Genomic DNA, 15,146 nt, shown 5'->3' with positions numbered 1-15,146 from the left:
TTTATAAATCTATTTATTTATTTATTTTTGGCTGTGTCGGGTCTCTGTTGCTGTGCGCGGCTTTCTCTAATTGCGGCGAGCGGGGGCTACTCTTCATTGCAGTGCGAGGGCTTCTCATTGCGGTGGCTTCTCTTGTTGTGGAGCACAGGCTCTAGGTGTGCGGGCTTCAGTAGTTGTGGCACGTAGCCTCAGCAGTTGTGGTGCATGGGCTTAGCTGCTCTGCGGCATGTGGGATCCTCCTGGACCAGGGCTTGAACCCGTGTCTCCTGCATTGGCAGGCGGATTCTTAACCACTGCGCCACCAGGGAAGCCCCGAACCAGTTGGTTTCCTTGGGGCTGGAATAGGTGGGCTCTGGAGATGCAGGGGCACATTTTCCAGAGTCTCTCTCCTTCCTCTCCCCCAGGGGTTGGCGCACAGGCGGCAGCAGCAGCAGCAGCTAAAGCAGCAGCAAAGCTTGGTGAGTACGCCTGGAGTCCCTGCCTGCTAGCTGCCAGCCCCCCAGCCTCTCCACCCCTATTACCACGGAGAGCCTTCCTCACAGATAACTAACTAAGGTGGCCCCTCCCCACTCCACCCCCATTTATCCAACTTTTGCAGCACCACCCGTTCCTCTCTTCTTCCATGCACCCATTCATTCTTTTTTCCATCCATCCATTCACTCCACCCTCCAATCCTCCATTCCTCCATCCCTCCATCCATCCCTCCATCCATCCACCCATCCCTCCATCCATCCATTCATCCATCCCTCCCTCCTTCTGTCCCTCCCTCCATCCATCCATCCATGAGTCCATCCCTCCCCCCATCCATCCATCCTTCCATCCATCTATCCACACATTTATCTCTCCATCCATCCATCTACCCATCCATCCATTCATCCATCCCTCCCTCCCTCCATCCATCCATTTCAGAGACCGGGGACAGTTAAGAGCTCTGCTGGAGAATGTTGGCACTGCTGCGGGAGTCAAGAGGGAGATGTTGTTTCTACCTGGGGATAATCAGGAAGCGTTCTCAGAGAGAATATTTGATTCAGGCCTTAAAATATAGGTGGAGTTTGCCATGTGGTTAAAATAGGAGGGAATGGGTAAAAGTGTGGTTAGAATGATAATTTTAGGTGGTACCTATATGAGCATTTAAACAATTTAATAGTTTAATATCAATTTAATATGCACTATAAAACTTTTAACTAGCTCCTCAAGCCCACGATCCCTTGGTTAGTAGATGTGGCATGGCCTTCTCTATGCCCACGTGGGGAGCAAAGTGGGCATCTGTCCCCCTGTCCCAGGTGATTCCCCAGTTCAGCGTCAGATCATGGGTGGTGAAGTCTTCACCTCTACCCCAATCCCAGGGGAGCCCTTCCTGTAGCCTGTAGCACTGAGCTGGAGGCCTGCCCCACGGAGGCCCCACAAGCCCTCCCTCCAAGCCCCCAAGGCTGGAGGGGATGGCTGGAATGTGGGAGCAGGAGAGTGGGACGGCAAGGGGCTGCCAGAGCTAGGCAGCCAGGCGCTTGGATTACAAACTTGGCCGCGTCTTCGGAACACAGGGAGAGGAAGTCTTGAACATTCTTGCAGGGGCCCCCCTGGCCCGGGGAGCGGCCGCTTGTGGTTTCTCAGTATGTGGCAGTGATTAGAATGGGATTTGTCTGAAAACATACAAGTCCCTTAATGAGGGTGTTGAAATGGACACTTTGGGGGTGAGTCAAGGAACAGTGGGGTGGGGGCCTTCCCAAGCCGGCCCAGCTGGAGACGCCTGGGCCTCATTCCCAGAGGAGATTGCGCCGTGAAAAACACCAGCATCCAAGTAGCCTCCTGCCTGGCTTCGGGAGGGGCCCCTGGGAGCCACATTTGCACTATCCCCCTCCTGACAGGTGCTGGAGGAGCCGGAGTTCTCCCAGGTGGTGGCATTCCTGGCGGGCCCGGCGTGATTCCTGGCATCGGAGGCATCGCAGGTCGTGTCCATTCCAGCAGGGTGTGGAGGGTGTCCTTGAGAACGCTGTAGGGGAAGGGCCTCACCTTCTGTGGCTCTTTCTCCAGGGGTCGGGGCTCCAGATGCTGCTGCTGCTGCTGCCGCTGCCGCTAAGGCAGCCAAATATGGTGAGTGGGGGGCAGGGGGCAGGACCACAGGGGGCAGGACCAGGGCTCCGGCCAGCCCTGGCCTCTGCATGGGCCTTGGAGACCCTAGTCCTATAAGGCTGGATGGACTTGGCCTTTGTCCGTCTGGGGCACCGTCCCTCGCCAGGCATCACCGTCATGCCTCCTTGCTTCTGCCCGTTCTGGCCACTCTGCCTGGGAGACTCTCTCCAGCGCTCTCCACTGACTGACTCAGCAGAGGGCGGGGACCCTGTGGAGCATCTGTCTCCTCCCACTTTACCCCCAGGGCCAGCCAGAGCTGCTTCGCCAACTGCCTGGGTGCCCAGTGGAGCGTTCTGACTCTGCTTTAGAGCTAGATCGCGCTCTTCCCAACCATAGATCCAAACCCTTAGAGCTCTGTCGGGGTTCCCTCACTTCCCTCCCCTTCTCTCGGATGACTTGGATCCATGCAGATGCAATGCCCGCTCACCTGGGATCCTGCACTCAGGACCTGCCACTCCCGTAGTTCCCCAGAGTCGTGCCCCTGGAGGCCCTCTGAGGTTCCCACAGGGTCCAGGCCAGGGGAACAATCCTTTCCTGCCACAGGAGCTGCTGGAGGCTTAGTGCCTGGTGGGCCAGGCTTTGGCCCAGGAGCAGTCGGCATCCCAGGAGTTGGAGTCCCAGGTGTTGGGGTCCCAGGTGTTGGAGTCCCTGGTGTTGGAGTCCCAGGTGTTGGAGTCCCTGGTGTTGGAGTCCCAGGTGTTGGGGTCCCAGGTGTTGGAGTCCCAGGTATTGGGGGCCTGGGCATCATGGGTAGACCAGGGGAGCTTGGCTCTGTGTGTGTGTGTGTGTGTGTGTATGTGTGTGTGTGTGTGTGTAAGAGAGAGATGTTGAAATTATTGCCAAGACTTCTGTATTCTCCCTGACACCTCCCCACTCTATCCTCTTCTCTCCACACCGTTGGTCATCTTCTCTCCCTTGGGATATAACCACCTCCTAATTAACTACGGCCAGCATCATCTTGAATTTACCTTTTGGCTGTCAGTGTGCTCCTGGGGGCAGGAGCCATGTCTTTTTCATCTCTGTGTTCCCAGCCCTTAGCTGAATATGTGCTCAGTAAATGGTGGATAGATGGGTGGGTAGGTAGATGGGTGGATAGATGGATGGGGGCGTGGATGGGCAGAGGGACAGCTAGAGAGGTAGGTGAATGGCCATGTGGATGAGTGGGCAAATTGATGGATGAGAGAGTGGGTGGTGGGTGGATGAAGGGACAGATACAAGGATGGGTGGTTACATGGATGGATAAATAGATATAGGTAAAATGGTGGATGGTGAGATAAATGGGTAAATGGAAAGAGAGATGAATAGGCAGGTGGGGGACAAGATAAGTTGTTAGAAGGATGGATGGATGGATGGATGGATGGATAAGCACATGGGTAAATGAGCAGATGAATGGGTGGGTAGAAGGCAAACACAAAATGGATGGGGAACTTCCCTGGCAGTCCAGTGGTTAAGACTCTACACTCCCAATGCAGGGGGTGAGGGTTTGATCCCTGGTCGGGGAACAAAGATCCCACGTGCCGCCGCGAAAAAAAGAAAATCAAAATGGTTGGTTAGTTAGATATTTAGATGAATGGATAGATACACAGATGGATGGATAAATGCATGTGTGGGTGGACAGAGAGATAAGTGGTTGAGTGGGTAGATTGAGGTCCAAAGATAGACAAATGGGCAGCCATATGGGAAGGTCAGCAGATAGATGAATGGGTGGCTGGTTAGACAGGTGGACAGATGGCTTGATGGAGATATGTATGGGTAAATGGATGGACAACTCTGTGTTGGCTCAACAGATAGAAAGAAGATGGACTGAAAGACAGATGGGTGGACAGAGGGATATATATAGCACATCTCTGCTCCATTCTGTCCTGAGCATTTGTGTTTCCCTTGATCTCTCCAGGGGCTGTGCCACCAGCTGCAGCTGCTAAAGCAGCAGCCAAAGCGGCCAAATTCGGTGAGTCCTGTGCTGACAGCTCCGCCCCACCCTATTCTGGCCTTTACTTGCCAGAACTAAAGGACCGTCATCTTCTAGTCCCCGTTGTACAGCCCAGAGAAGGGGAGTGACTTGCCCAGGGTCACACAGCAAGTCACTGGCAGAGCTGGGACTTGGCCCTGTTGGGCCCCAGGACCATGTCTCCCCCAGTTGTCTCCCACCATGAGGCCAAGGGACTGGGTGATAGGAGAGTCCCAGTATGGCCTTCCCAGTGGAGACAGTGTCCCTGACCCGCCCTGCTCTGGTCAGGACCCTCTCAGAGGAGCCCAAGCCTGGCTGGGGATAGGGGACCTGTGCGCAGTCTTTCCATCTTCAACAAAGAGGCCCTTCCCCAAGCGCTCAGAGAAGAGAGGGGCTGGAGACACACTGCGGGGTGTCAGTAGGGAGGAAATTGGAGGTGGACCCAGGTATCCCATGGTTTCCTGTCCTTCATGGACCAGACTTGGGGGAAGCTCGCATCCTCTTCTCCAGTCCAGCATGTCCCCCAGAGCCCTTCCCAGCCTCTCTCATTGAGATCATTTTCTACTTGCTTCTCTTCTCTCTGCAGGGGCCAGAGGCGGAGTGGGAGTTGGAGGTATTCCCACTTACGGCGGCGTTGGTGCTGGGGGCTTTCCTGGCTACGGTGTCGGAGTCGGAGGTGTTCCTGGGGCTGGCATTTCCCGTGAGCCTTAGTTCCATGCAGGGGAAACAGGGATGGGGCAGGGGCTTGGGGGATGGGGTGGGGGAGGGTAGACTGGGCTCCACCACTGAGCTCAGGGACGAGTTGGGGGAGAGCACAGGGAGGGTCTCCAGTGCCTTTGGGGCAAGAGCGCTGTCAGCACAGTCTGGCTGAGAGCCAGCAAGGTTTCTGAGTCTCTTTCTTTCTCGGCTCCTCTTAGCTGCAGCCCAGGCAGCGGCCGCCAAGGCAGCCAAGATCGGTAAGTGCCCCAGCCCTGCCTGTCCTCACGCCCAGGGCGGGTACCTGGCTTATCACCCCCAGACCAGCGCGTTAAAGGTGCCCGTCCATACACAACCACGCTGCCATTATGCAACCCCTACCTCCACCCTCTGCTCCCCCAAGAAGGGGGCACTTCAAGGGCAGAGCTGGATGCTCTTCACCCCTCCAGGTGCTGCAGGAGCAGGAGCCCTGGGAGGGCTGGTGCCCGGTGCCGGAAAAATACCAGGTGTGCCAGGCGCTGAAGGGGTACCAGGTGAGCTGTGTCCCCAACCCAGACATGGGTTTGGCTTATCTCGTGGAAGGGACCCTGGAGGTGGCCTATGTAAAGTGTACCATTTTACAGATGACAAGACTGAGCCCAGAGACAAGGGTAGAGACAAAGCAATTTCCCTTAGTTTGGAGGGAAGAGCCCCCATGGGATTCCAGATTGCTGAGTGAACCCGGCAATTCCCCTACCTGCCCCGGGGACGCTCAGGATGTCAGCCCAATAGGCAGTGGAACTCTGCTTTACCAGGGTTGGGAGGCCTCGTTCACTCCTCACGGGGCCTTTGTGGTTTCTGATCAGGTGGGAGGGCCTGTGTCAGCCTTTGTTTCCCCAGCACTCTTTCTCCAAGGGGAAGAGATTAAGAATTACAATGAGATTAATTTACAGCCTTCCTTGATTGTTTTTTTCCCACCAGAAGATTTCTCTTCTGCATTTCCTCTTCTTTCTGGGAGGAAATTCCCCTTTTGAGTTTCCCCCCAAGAAATGTGGTGCTTCCTCTAATAGTTTTGGATACAGGCGTGATTAGGATTTTTAAAAACTAACATCACCTTCAGCAGAAAGCTCCAGAAATCTTTTAGACTGAGGTTTGGGAGAGACAGCTTCGGGCTGCCCTCCACCATGGGCAGAGCTAGAAGGCCACAGTCTCAGAGCTGCTTCTCAGGGAAGGGACGTGTCCAGGGCGGCCGGTGGGCCATCTGAGAGCGGGCCTGCCTCACGCTGGGTTTCCTGGGTGGGGGGACAGTTCCCTAGAGGTGGTCTCTGAGGTGCCTTTCCACCGTGGAGGGTGGGTCAGAGGGGGAAGGGATGCTGGGGACCACTCCTCACTCTTCACATCTCCACGGGCAGGGATCCAGGCAGCTGCAGCCGCCAAAGCAGCCGCCAAAGCAGCCCCGTTCGGTAAGTGAGCCCCCTGCAAGTCCTGTCTTCGACCCTCAGCCTAGAGCACTGCTCTCTTGTGACCCTGCTTTGGGGTTTGGCAGACCCCCCTCCTTAGGCTGTCATGTTCTGGGCGTGGGCCTTCCTCACAGCTTTTGGCTCATCTGACCACTCTGAGGGGTGTGGATGAAGTTTCTGATTAGGAAGGCGAAGTGAGAACAGGTGCTGGCGAGCCCTCCAGAACACACCCCCTACCCTTCCCAAAGCCACTGCTGCCTCCCAGTCCAGCTGGGGCCTTGCCCTGCTTCTGGAACAAATGCTGGGCTCCTCTGGGCTCCCACCCACCCCAAGGGACAGCCATGTTCTTGCTCCCTGACAAGGTTCTCCATGTCCTGCTTCATCTGAGGGCCACCCCGGCAGCCCCAGGTTCCCATACCTTCCTGAGTATGGCATAGCAAAACAGCTCACTTTAGAGCCAGAGAAATCTTAACTTCAGGTCTGCTGACCCCCAAACTCACATATGACGAACAACCCTTTTTTGTAAAGCTATCATTTGCTGAGGTAATCATTACACCAGCCTTATGAAATTGGTACCCTTATGCCCATTTCACAGATGTGGAAACTGAGGCTCCAAGAGCCTAAGAGACTTGCCCATAGTCACACAGCTAAATGGTGGCTGAGCTGAGTTTGGAAGCCAGTCCTGCCTGTCTTGCAGAGCTCCCTTTACTACATAAGTCTGCCTCCCTCACCCTCAGGAGTCTCAAAGGGGCCCTTGTAACTCCAAAGTTTAAGAACTCCTGATCCTGCCCAGACCTCATATTAGGGATGAAGAAGCTGAGGCCCATCAAGGGAAAGTAACTTGTCCAAGGTCACACAGCAAGTCTGTGCTCAGCTAAGAACCCAGGGCTCCTGACCTCCAGCCCGCTGCTCCTTCCATTAGCTTCTGCCCTCCTCGATCAGTACTTGGTTAAGGATGAGCTCTTCTCTGTCTTGCAGGGTTAGTCCCGGGTGTCGGTGTGGGTCCCGGTGTCGGTCTGGGTCCCGGAGTCGGCGTGGGTCCCGGTGTCGGCATTGGCCCCGGTGGTGTCATAGGTAAGCATTGTGAGCAAGTGGGCCTGAGGGGCCTCCGAATGCTCCACGGGTGCCGTCCTTGAACCCCCTCTCTCTCCTCCCAGGAGTAGGGGCCCCAGCTGCAGCCAAATCCGCTGCTAAGGCGGCCGCCAAAGCCCAGTTCCGTGAGTGCCCTGCCTGCCTTCTCTCCTCACCCCACAAGCCCAGGCCTGGCCCGGCGTGATCCAAGCCTAAACTGGACCCCAGGACATGCCATATCTCAGGCCTGCCCTGCAGCCTCGTGAGGCTCCCAAGGCGGCAGACAGAGGGAGTGGAAGTGCAGATTTGGCCTGAGGGAGACCTGGGTTCGAGTTGTGAGCCACACACTAGCTGAGTGACCTCTGAGTTTCCTGTCCTCCCGTGTGGGTACCGATGGCACCTGTCACAGAGGCTTGTTAGGAGAATCCAATGAGTTCATCCAAAAGGGAGGAACAGGAGGTTAGGCTAAAAAGGGCAGTGGTGTCCAGAGTGTGTATCCCTGAATGCCAGCCTGGGGAAGGGCTGGACTTGGTGGTCAGTGAGAGTTTTAGGAAGACCATTCTTGTGGCAGCGTAGAGGGCAGATTAAGGAGGTCTGGGCCCCTTCCTTGGGGTCTGACTCAGCTCCCTGAGCCGGACACCCCCAAAAGGGCCTGTTCCCTGCCTGCTGCCGCCACCCCACTCCCCATCTCCCGCAGGGGCCGCCGCTGGGCTTCCTGCCGGCGTTCCCGGGTTTGGAGCCGGTGTTGGAGTTCCCGGACTTGGAGTTGGTGTTGGAGTTCCTGGATTTGGGGCAGGTGCAGGTGAGGGGCCTTCTAGGGGCTGAACAGAAACGCCCCTGACCTCAGAGGAGGGAGACCTCTCCTCCCAGCCTGTCCCCTCCACTCAGAGATATGCAATAAATTCCCCGTTATGTTCTCCTGAGCAGTTAGAGACAACTGGGGTAACAGATGCGGGCAGGCCAGGCAAAAGGTCCTCTTCTGCCAGACTTCAGAGTTTCTGTCTCCTCAGTTGAAGGGTGCCAGGGCTCCAAACTGAGAAGAAGCCCACCACCCAAGGAAGGAGGCTGGAGGTCCCTGGGGTCAGTGGTGTGTGTGGGCTAGCCTGGCTCCCCTTCAGCAGTGTGCTGTGGCAAGAGGGCCACTAGGAACTCTAGCTCTTCGTCTGCTAGTTACTGAGCCTGCTCTGTGTCCACCCTCAGGCAGACCATGCCGGGCCTAGAGGAGACAGGAGGGGACAGATGGAAGGAGGAGGCACGGTTCAGCCCTCGAGCACCCACAGACCAGACTGGTAGAGGCACAGTTAGACACTGAAGCTCTGTACTTGGCTGGGTGAGCTCCTGGCTGCAGAGCCACAGCTTCAGGGCTTTGAGAGAAGCAAAGAAGGCTGAGGAAGTCAAGGAGGGCTCCCTGGAGGAAGCAGAATCCCCAGGCACAGAGCTCAGCTGCTGACCACTTTTCCTTTTGCCCTTTTCCGCAGTACCCGGAGCCCTGCCCGCAGCTAAAGCTGCCAAGTATGGTGAGTGCACCCCACACACCATCCCTGACAGCACCTGGTCACCCGGCTCCCCTCTCCCTGGGCCAGGGCCCGATGCCTGGAGCCTACAGCGCAGGGCTGGGATGGTCAGGATGGAAAAAGGCAGTTTCTAGGAAGCATCAATGATGGTTCAGCAGACTCTGGCTCCTGCCCACTAAATGCCTAGCGTGCCTCCAGCCCCGGGACAACCAAAACCGCCCTTCACAGTTCCAGCCCCCCTGGGGGCAGTTTCACTTTGGTGAGGACCATGGTCCCTAAGACCCCTCAGGCCCTGACCATTTCATGGGGCCCAAGGCCAGGGAGGGGCCAGGGCTGTTGTCCCAGCAAAGCCAGGACTCCTCATCTGGGCCCCTGCCTCCCTGTCAGCATGACTGCGCCCGCCACGAGCCACAAGGACGTGGCAGACCTGCCCTCCCCCTACACTTGGCATTCGGGCAGCCCTGCCTGGCCAGATCCACACTGTCTATGTCCCCCTGCATTCCTGGCCTCCTGGGATCTGGGCTGGGGCCTCCGCCAGGGAACTGCCAACCAGGCCTGGCTGGTCCACGTGGGGCCAGTTTCCACCTCGGAAAATCCCAGCTTCCTCAGCCCCCCGCCCACGGCGGGCCTGATGACCCACAGGCCCCTCTCCTGTTCCTTGCTGGCGGCTCTGCTGGCCTGAGTTCGTCAGCCATTGCCAGGGAAACGGAGCAGTTAAGGCCTCTGGCTCCGAGGTCATTTCCTGCCCATGAAACCGTGAACACATTGCTTAACCACCGCTGTGCCTCAGCTTTCTCATCTGCGAAATGGGGCTACTAGTGCCTACGTTTCCTGCTGCCCGGAGCGGTCTGATAAGTGTGGCACACGGACCATGAGTGTCCCCCTAAAGCGCTAGCTATAACTCCTGCTGCTGCTGCTACTGGCAGCTCTGTACTGGACAGTGCTTCACACTCAGAGGTCCTTTCACTATCCAAACACCTACAGGTGAGCAGGAGTAAGGATCATCATCTCCTTTATAAAGATGCAACTCTGCGGCTCAGAGAGGTGACGGCTATGATGAGTGGAGAAAACAGATTCAAACCCAGGGCTGTCAGGACCCGAGACTAGGCTTCCACCCTTGGCAGCCTGTGGCCACAGCCACCACTGTGACCACCTGCAGGTCCCAGCACCAGCCCGGGAGGAAGGAGAGGAGACAGGCAGGCTGAGGCTCAAGGGGCGTGCCCTTGCCCGATGCGTCAGAGCAGAACCGGACCTCAGACCCGGGTGTCTGGTTATGGATTTCTGTCCAATACGCCTTCCACTAGGTCACGTGGCCGCAGCCACCTGTCTACTTGCCTAGTAGCCCTGGGGCCGGGAGACCCCGTCCTTCAGAAGGGGGAGGATTGACTTTTTGTCCTCTCTGCACAGGAGCGGGAGGGGTCGGGGCCCTTGGAGAGCTTGGAGATCTTGGTGGAGCCGGTGTCCCAGGTGGTGTGGCAGGTGAGTTGAAACCCCGGGACAGGCTGGGCATGGAGGGAGACTGACCCATGGAGAGTCCCTCCCTGAGCCCCCTCTGTGTCCCCAGGAGCCGGACTCGATGCTGCGGCTGCTGCCGCCAAAGCTGCTGCCAAAGCCGCCCAATTTGGTGAGCACAGGCTTGAGGGGGGGCTGCCGCCAGGCTTCTAGCATTTGACGGGAGGGGAGGGGCTCGGCTCTGACCACGCACCACGGAGCGCATATTCCCTGACCTGTCCCTGAGGCCCTCAGGGGCATCGTCTCCCAGGGCCCCGGCCCACCTCCTGGCCCCACTAACCCTCCAAGGCCCCGGGGGCTCAGCCTCCACCTGGGTCCTGGGATGATCTCCCCACCCCACCCCCCACCTCCTCCCGCACCCCACCGCGGACAGACCAGCTGCTCTCACTTGCGGGGATTAATGCACAGCTCTCTCCTCAGGGTTGGGGGGAGTCGGTGGGCTCGGAGTCGGAGGACTTGGAGTTGTCCCAGGGGCTGGGGGCCTTGGAGGTAAGGGGTACTCTGGAATCAGTGAGTGCATGGCCGCCCCCTTCTCTGGGCTCCTGCAGTATTGGCAGGGGCCTGAGCAGGCTTGGCGAGGGCTGCCCCTTGCAGTTGCGTGTCCCCGTACTCTCCCTCTCTTTCAATTCACCGCCTCAAGTGGGAATTCATTAGGGTAGTGATGGATATGCCCATTTTCCAGAGAAGAAAAAGCAAAGCTTGGAGGGAAATTACTTTCCCAAAGTCTCTGCCATCATGGTGGACCTTACGGTAACATTTCTCTCTCTCTCGGGTCATCATTGTGTCTCCCTACCTGACCTGGCCTGAAGTCTCTTACCCCGTGTACTCCACAAGACTGGCCACACAGTAGGAGCTTAATAAAGACTTCTGGAAAGATGGACGGATGAAGGTGGGGTGGAGGGATGGTGGAAGGATGAGTCAGTAGGCTGATGGCAGATCGGTGGGCAGGTCAGGAGGGGGACATGACTTGGGGAGGGAGGAGATATTCCTGGGCTCTCACGCTCGCCATCTCCCCAGGTGTGCCCCCAGCTGCAGCTGCTAAAGCAGCCAAATTTGGTGAGTTGCTCCCGATACCTCCCCCTGCCCAGGCCTGCAGGCTGCTTAGACCCCACCCCCACTGCCCTGTCCCCGCCCCGGCGCAGGCCTCAGTCCTGCTCACAATACCCCTGAAGGCCCATCCAGGAGATCCCTGACCCCAGATGCCAGAGGGGATGCTCAGGGTCCCTTAAACTGTGGCTCGTCCTCACCCACATCTGGCCTCTTCTCAGGTGCCGCTGGCCTTGGAGGTTTCCTAGGCGCCGCCAGGCCATTCCCAGTTGGAGGTAGGGACCACCTCTGCTGTGAAATCCTCAGCTCTGGCTGGCCCTGGAGGAGGCCTGGCTGCCTAGCAGCTGGGGCTCTGAAGCTGCATCTGGCACAGGGACACAGAGAGAGGGTGGAGGGGACAGTCCAGGAAAGGAGGCATCCTGGGCAGAGGGGCAGGCCTCAGGGTCAGGTGGACACATGTGACTCAGACACCAGGCCGACGAGCTGAGGCTATGGAGCTGCATCCCCGGATGCCAGGAGGGGCCCAGCTGTGTTAAGAAAGCTGCTTCGGCAGGGGGTAGGGGGCAGTGGGAGGAGGTGGTTCTAGTCGGAGAGGCAATAGGTGGGCCCTGCCCCCACCAACCCCAAACCCCTCCTGCAGGTGTCGCAGCAAGGCCTGGCTTCGGACTGTCTCCTATTTTCCCAGGTATGACCAGGCTCCCCTGCCCTGGGCCCCATCCTTCCTCCTTCCCTGGTTCATCTCCTGCTCAGAAGGGCTGAGCCAGGACCCGAAGGGTACCCCGCGCCCTCAGATTGCACAGAGTTGGGTTTCCCCTTCTCCTCTCCCTCCCGTGCCAAGCCAGGGAGCATCAGCTCTTCCAACACACCACGTTCATATGAGGCAAACTGAGGTTCAGAGAGTGCCAGGGACATGCTCAAGGTCACACAGTCACTGGTAGAGGCAGAGCCAAGGTCTTCCAACAGCCAAGCCCAGAACTTGGCCCTCCCCTCAGATGAGGCCCAGGCTGCCCGGGAGGGCTTGGTGGGCACCCCAGAGGTGGGCACACTCACGACCTCTCTCCTTGCCTTGTAGGTGGCGGAGCCGGGGGCCTGGGAGTTGGCGGTGAGTCTATCATAAGAACAAGGGGCCCCGTTTCAAGCAGGGCCCTGAGCTCCTGCTGAGGGAGTGGCTAGTGCAGCCACGGCCCTGGGCTGGCCCTGGGCGTGGGGACCTGAGGGAGCCCCACGGGGAATCACAGAAGCTGAAGTCAGCCCTGGGAGGTGGGGATATGGGGACCCTGATTCCTGGGGCTCCCAGCCGGGCACTCGACTGGGCACCAGCAGTGAGACAGGGACCTGGGGCAGCCCGGGTCTCAGGGTCTAACCAGAGAGGTTGACAAGGTCCCATAGAAAAGGAAAGAAACTGTAGGGAAGCACAAGCCCTGTTCAAGCAGGCGGTCAGGGAGGCTGAGCTGGAGCCTGTCAGTGGGCGTAAGGCTGCCCCCGGGAAGCGTGGCCAGGGTCTGACTGTGGTGGGAGAAGGTGCCGCAGAGCTGCTCAGTCCTCCACAGGCAGCAGGCCATCTGCAAGGAGCGAGGTTGGACAGGAGGGTCGGGCCGGGGTCAGAGAGGCCTTTGGAATCCGCTGCTACAAGATGGAGGCGCGTGGAGGGGCCGGGTGGGGGGTTGTCTGGGAGCGGAGGGAAGGCCTGGCCTCCTCCCCAATCCCGGCCTTCCCTCCACAGGCAAACCTCCCAAGCTCTATGGAGGGGCCCTGGGAGCCCTGGGATACCAAGGTGAGTAGAGACTCAGCCCCTGGAAGTGGGCGGGGGGTGAGGGGGTGGGTGTTGGGCAGAGGCAGAGTGATGGGGTCCATCAGCCTGGGAGAGAGGGCAGCACGTCAGACGAGGCCTGGCAGGGAGTGGGGAGGCTGGGGCAGAGCTGGACACCTTACCCGCCCCTTCTTCTACCTGCGACACAGACACGCAGAGCTGAGAGTGGGCCCAGGACCCTCCAGGTTCATCCAGGCCAGGCCTGGCCGCCCCTCCCTCCCTGGTACCCACACCTGCCCCTGCGGGAGGAGCGAGGGGCTGGGAGGGGGGGCAGAGAAGGAGAGAGAGGATGGAGGTGACAAAAAATTGAGCCCTGGAGTCAGGGGATAAGAGGGGTGGACCCGGCAGGGTGGGCAGAGGCGGCCCAGAGCCACACCCTTGCTCCAAGATGCAGATGTGTCTCTGGCAGTGTGTGGGGTGGGGTCTGATCACCACCCCCCAGGCATTTCCCAATGATGCCCAAAAGAGACCCAGAGAAGCCCCAGCTCTGCACCTGTGCCCAGCTCAGGCTACGGATCCCCTTTCCACCCCCCAACCTGCTTCCCACTGAGCAGATGAGACAGCCCAGGCCAGGGCAGGGAGAGGCAGAGGCAAGGGCAGCCTGACCTCGTCCACGGCGCCCAGCTCTCAGTCAGGCACCAGCTGGTGCCTGTGGCCCTGTCACACAAGCTCTCTTTTTGTTGGCTTTCTTTCCCAACAAACACCCTGGATGAGCTTCACAGAGAGAAAAAGATGGTGCTCACTGCCACCAGGTGGCAGTAATGAGCCACATCTCGCTCCCCCGGGGGTAGGCGCTACCCCAGGCCCTACTTCTGTGCCTTGATGATTTGAAATAAGGTTGACCCATCAGGCCCTCCGCCCGAGAGGGCAGGAGTCCTGCTACCACCCACCTGCTCGGTGGGAGTTTGTACAGCCGAAGAGCTCAGAGAGTGGCCTGGGGTCGTGTCCAGGCTTCCCGTGGCTTCTTGGAGCCTCTGTCCCCCGCTGTGATGATGTGGGTGTTAAGAACAGCTTGGAGTTGGGGGGAGTGGGCAAGGGCTTGAGAAGCAACCAAGACTGACCCTTGCGTGTGCCTCCCTGCACCTAGCTGGGGCCTGCCTGGGGAAATCCTGTGGCCGGAAGAGAAAGTGAGCTTCCCAGGACCCCTGACTCACGACCTCATCAACGTTGGTGCTACTGCTTGGTGGAGAATGTAAACCCTTTGTGACCCCCCCCCATCCCATGCCCCCTCCTAAGTTCCCACCCCAGGAGGGAACAGGGCAGGCAGGGTGGCCTTGGAAATCCACAGGGCAAGCAAACAAGAGAGTGATGGCCAAGTGAGCTCCTGGAAGCCCCCTCCTTCAGAGGCAAGGGGTGCGTGGGCTTGGCCCCTGCCCCCACCCCCTTCCCACCCAGGAGCTCTCCCTCCACACACTCCATCTCCAGGGGAACTTGGTGCTACGTACTGGTGCTCTCATTCTCCCTGCGGGGAGGGAGGAGGGAAGGACAGCCCCTCAGGGAACCCCTCCCTGGGGCTCCTCTGAAGATGGTGCAGACACTCCCTGGGCAGTCTCACCTCCCCCTGCCCACCAGGACCCACCTCTGGCTGCAGTCCAGTTGGTACCCAAGCATCGAAACCCTCAAGCTGGATTCGGTCACACCATCTCTTGGCCCCCTTGGCCCCCTCTCCCCTACCAATGGCTATTCCCCATGTCTGGGGCACCTTCAGGTCGGAAGATTCCCCCCATTGGGAATAGCCCTCTTGCTCCTGTGGAATTCATCCGCCCATATGCCCATCCGTCCATCTGTCCTGGTCCCCATTTGGCTGCCCGGCACCGCTAGCTGGCTGGGCGCCCCTACCATCAACTCGATTAACCTGTCATGGCAGCCTGTGCCCTGCCTCTGCCCTACCACATACACCCCTACGTAGGGGCCCCGAGCCCAGGTTGTGAGGGGCTGTCCCGACTGGGGCAGCAGGAATCTCCCTCGCATACTGGGTC

The 15,146-nt window shown here is 58.7% G+C and overlaps 1 protein-coding gene across 3 annotated transcripts in view; it reads left to right on the top strand.

The window, feature by feature from the left end:
* The window catches only part of ELN (elastin), a 32,154-nt gene extending 17,014 nt beyond the window's left edge, over nt 1-15,140 (top strand). For 2 of the 3 annotated variants that reach the window (XM_024747174.1, XM_024747173.1), the window contains 22 exons: nt 405-458; nt 1,866-1,946; nt 2,032-2,091; nt 2,674-2,856; nt 4,025-4,078; nt 4,665-4,778; nt 4,996-5,034; nt 5,224-5,307; nt 6,166-6,216; nt 7,192-7,287; nt 7,371-7,430; nt 7,982-8,086; nt 8,763-8,801; nt 10,206-10,277; nt 10,363-10,422; nt 10,731-10,799; nt 11,328-11,366; nt 11,579-11,632; nt 11,998-12,042; nt 12,430-12,459; nt 13,081-13,131; nt 14,255-15,140. In XM_024747174.1, coding sequence (XP_024602942.1) covers nt 405-458; nt 1,866-1,946; nt 2,032-2,091; nt 2,674-2,856; nt 4,025-4,078; nt 4,665-4,778; nt 4,996-5,034; nt 5,224-5,307; nt 6,166-6,216; nt 7,192-7,287; nt 7,371-7,430; nt 7,982-8,086; nt 8,763-8,801; nt 10,206-10,277; nt 10,363-10,422; nt 10,731-10,799; nt 11,328-11,366; nt 11,579-11,632; nt 11,998-12,042; nt 12,430-12,459; nt 13,081-13,131; nt 14,255-14,298 — 1,484 coding nt within the window. In that variant the 3' untranslated portion in view covers nt 14,299-15,140. The remainder of the gene's footprint in view (nt 1-404; nt 459-1,865; nt 1,947-2,031; nt 2,092-2,673; nt 2,857-4,024; nt 4,079-4,664; nt 4,779-4,995; nt 5,035-5,223; nt 5,308-6,165; nt 6,217-7,191; nt 7,288-7,370; nt 7,431-7,981; nt 8,087-8,762; nt 8,802-10,205; nt 10,278-10,362; nt 10,423-10,730; nt 10,800-11,327; nt 11,367-11,578; nt 11,633-11,997; nt 12,043-12,429; nt 12,460-13,080; nt 13,132-14,254) is intronic. The other variant, XM_024747175.1, reaches the window with a different exon arrangement.
* The last annotated feature ends 6 nt before the right edge of the window (nt 15,141-15,146 follow it).

This window comes from Neophocaena asiaeorientalis, unplaced genomic scaffold, assembly GCF_003031525.2.
Source record: "Neophocaena asiaeorientalis asiaeorientalis breed wild unplaced genomic scaffold, Neophocaena_asiaeorientalis_V1.1 scaffold607, whole genome shotgun sequence".
In the NCBI taxonomy this organism is placed as follows: domain Eukaryota; kingdom Metazoa; phylum Chordata; class Mammalia; order Artiodactyla; family Phocoenidae; genus Neophocaena; species Neophocaena asiaeorientalis.
This window is presented reverse-complemented; position numbering and strand designations above follow the sequence as displayed.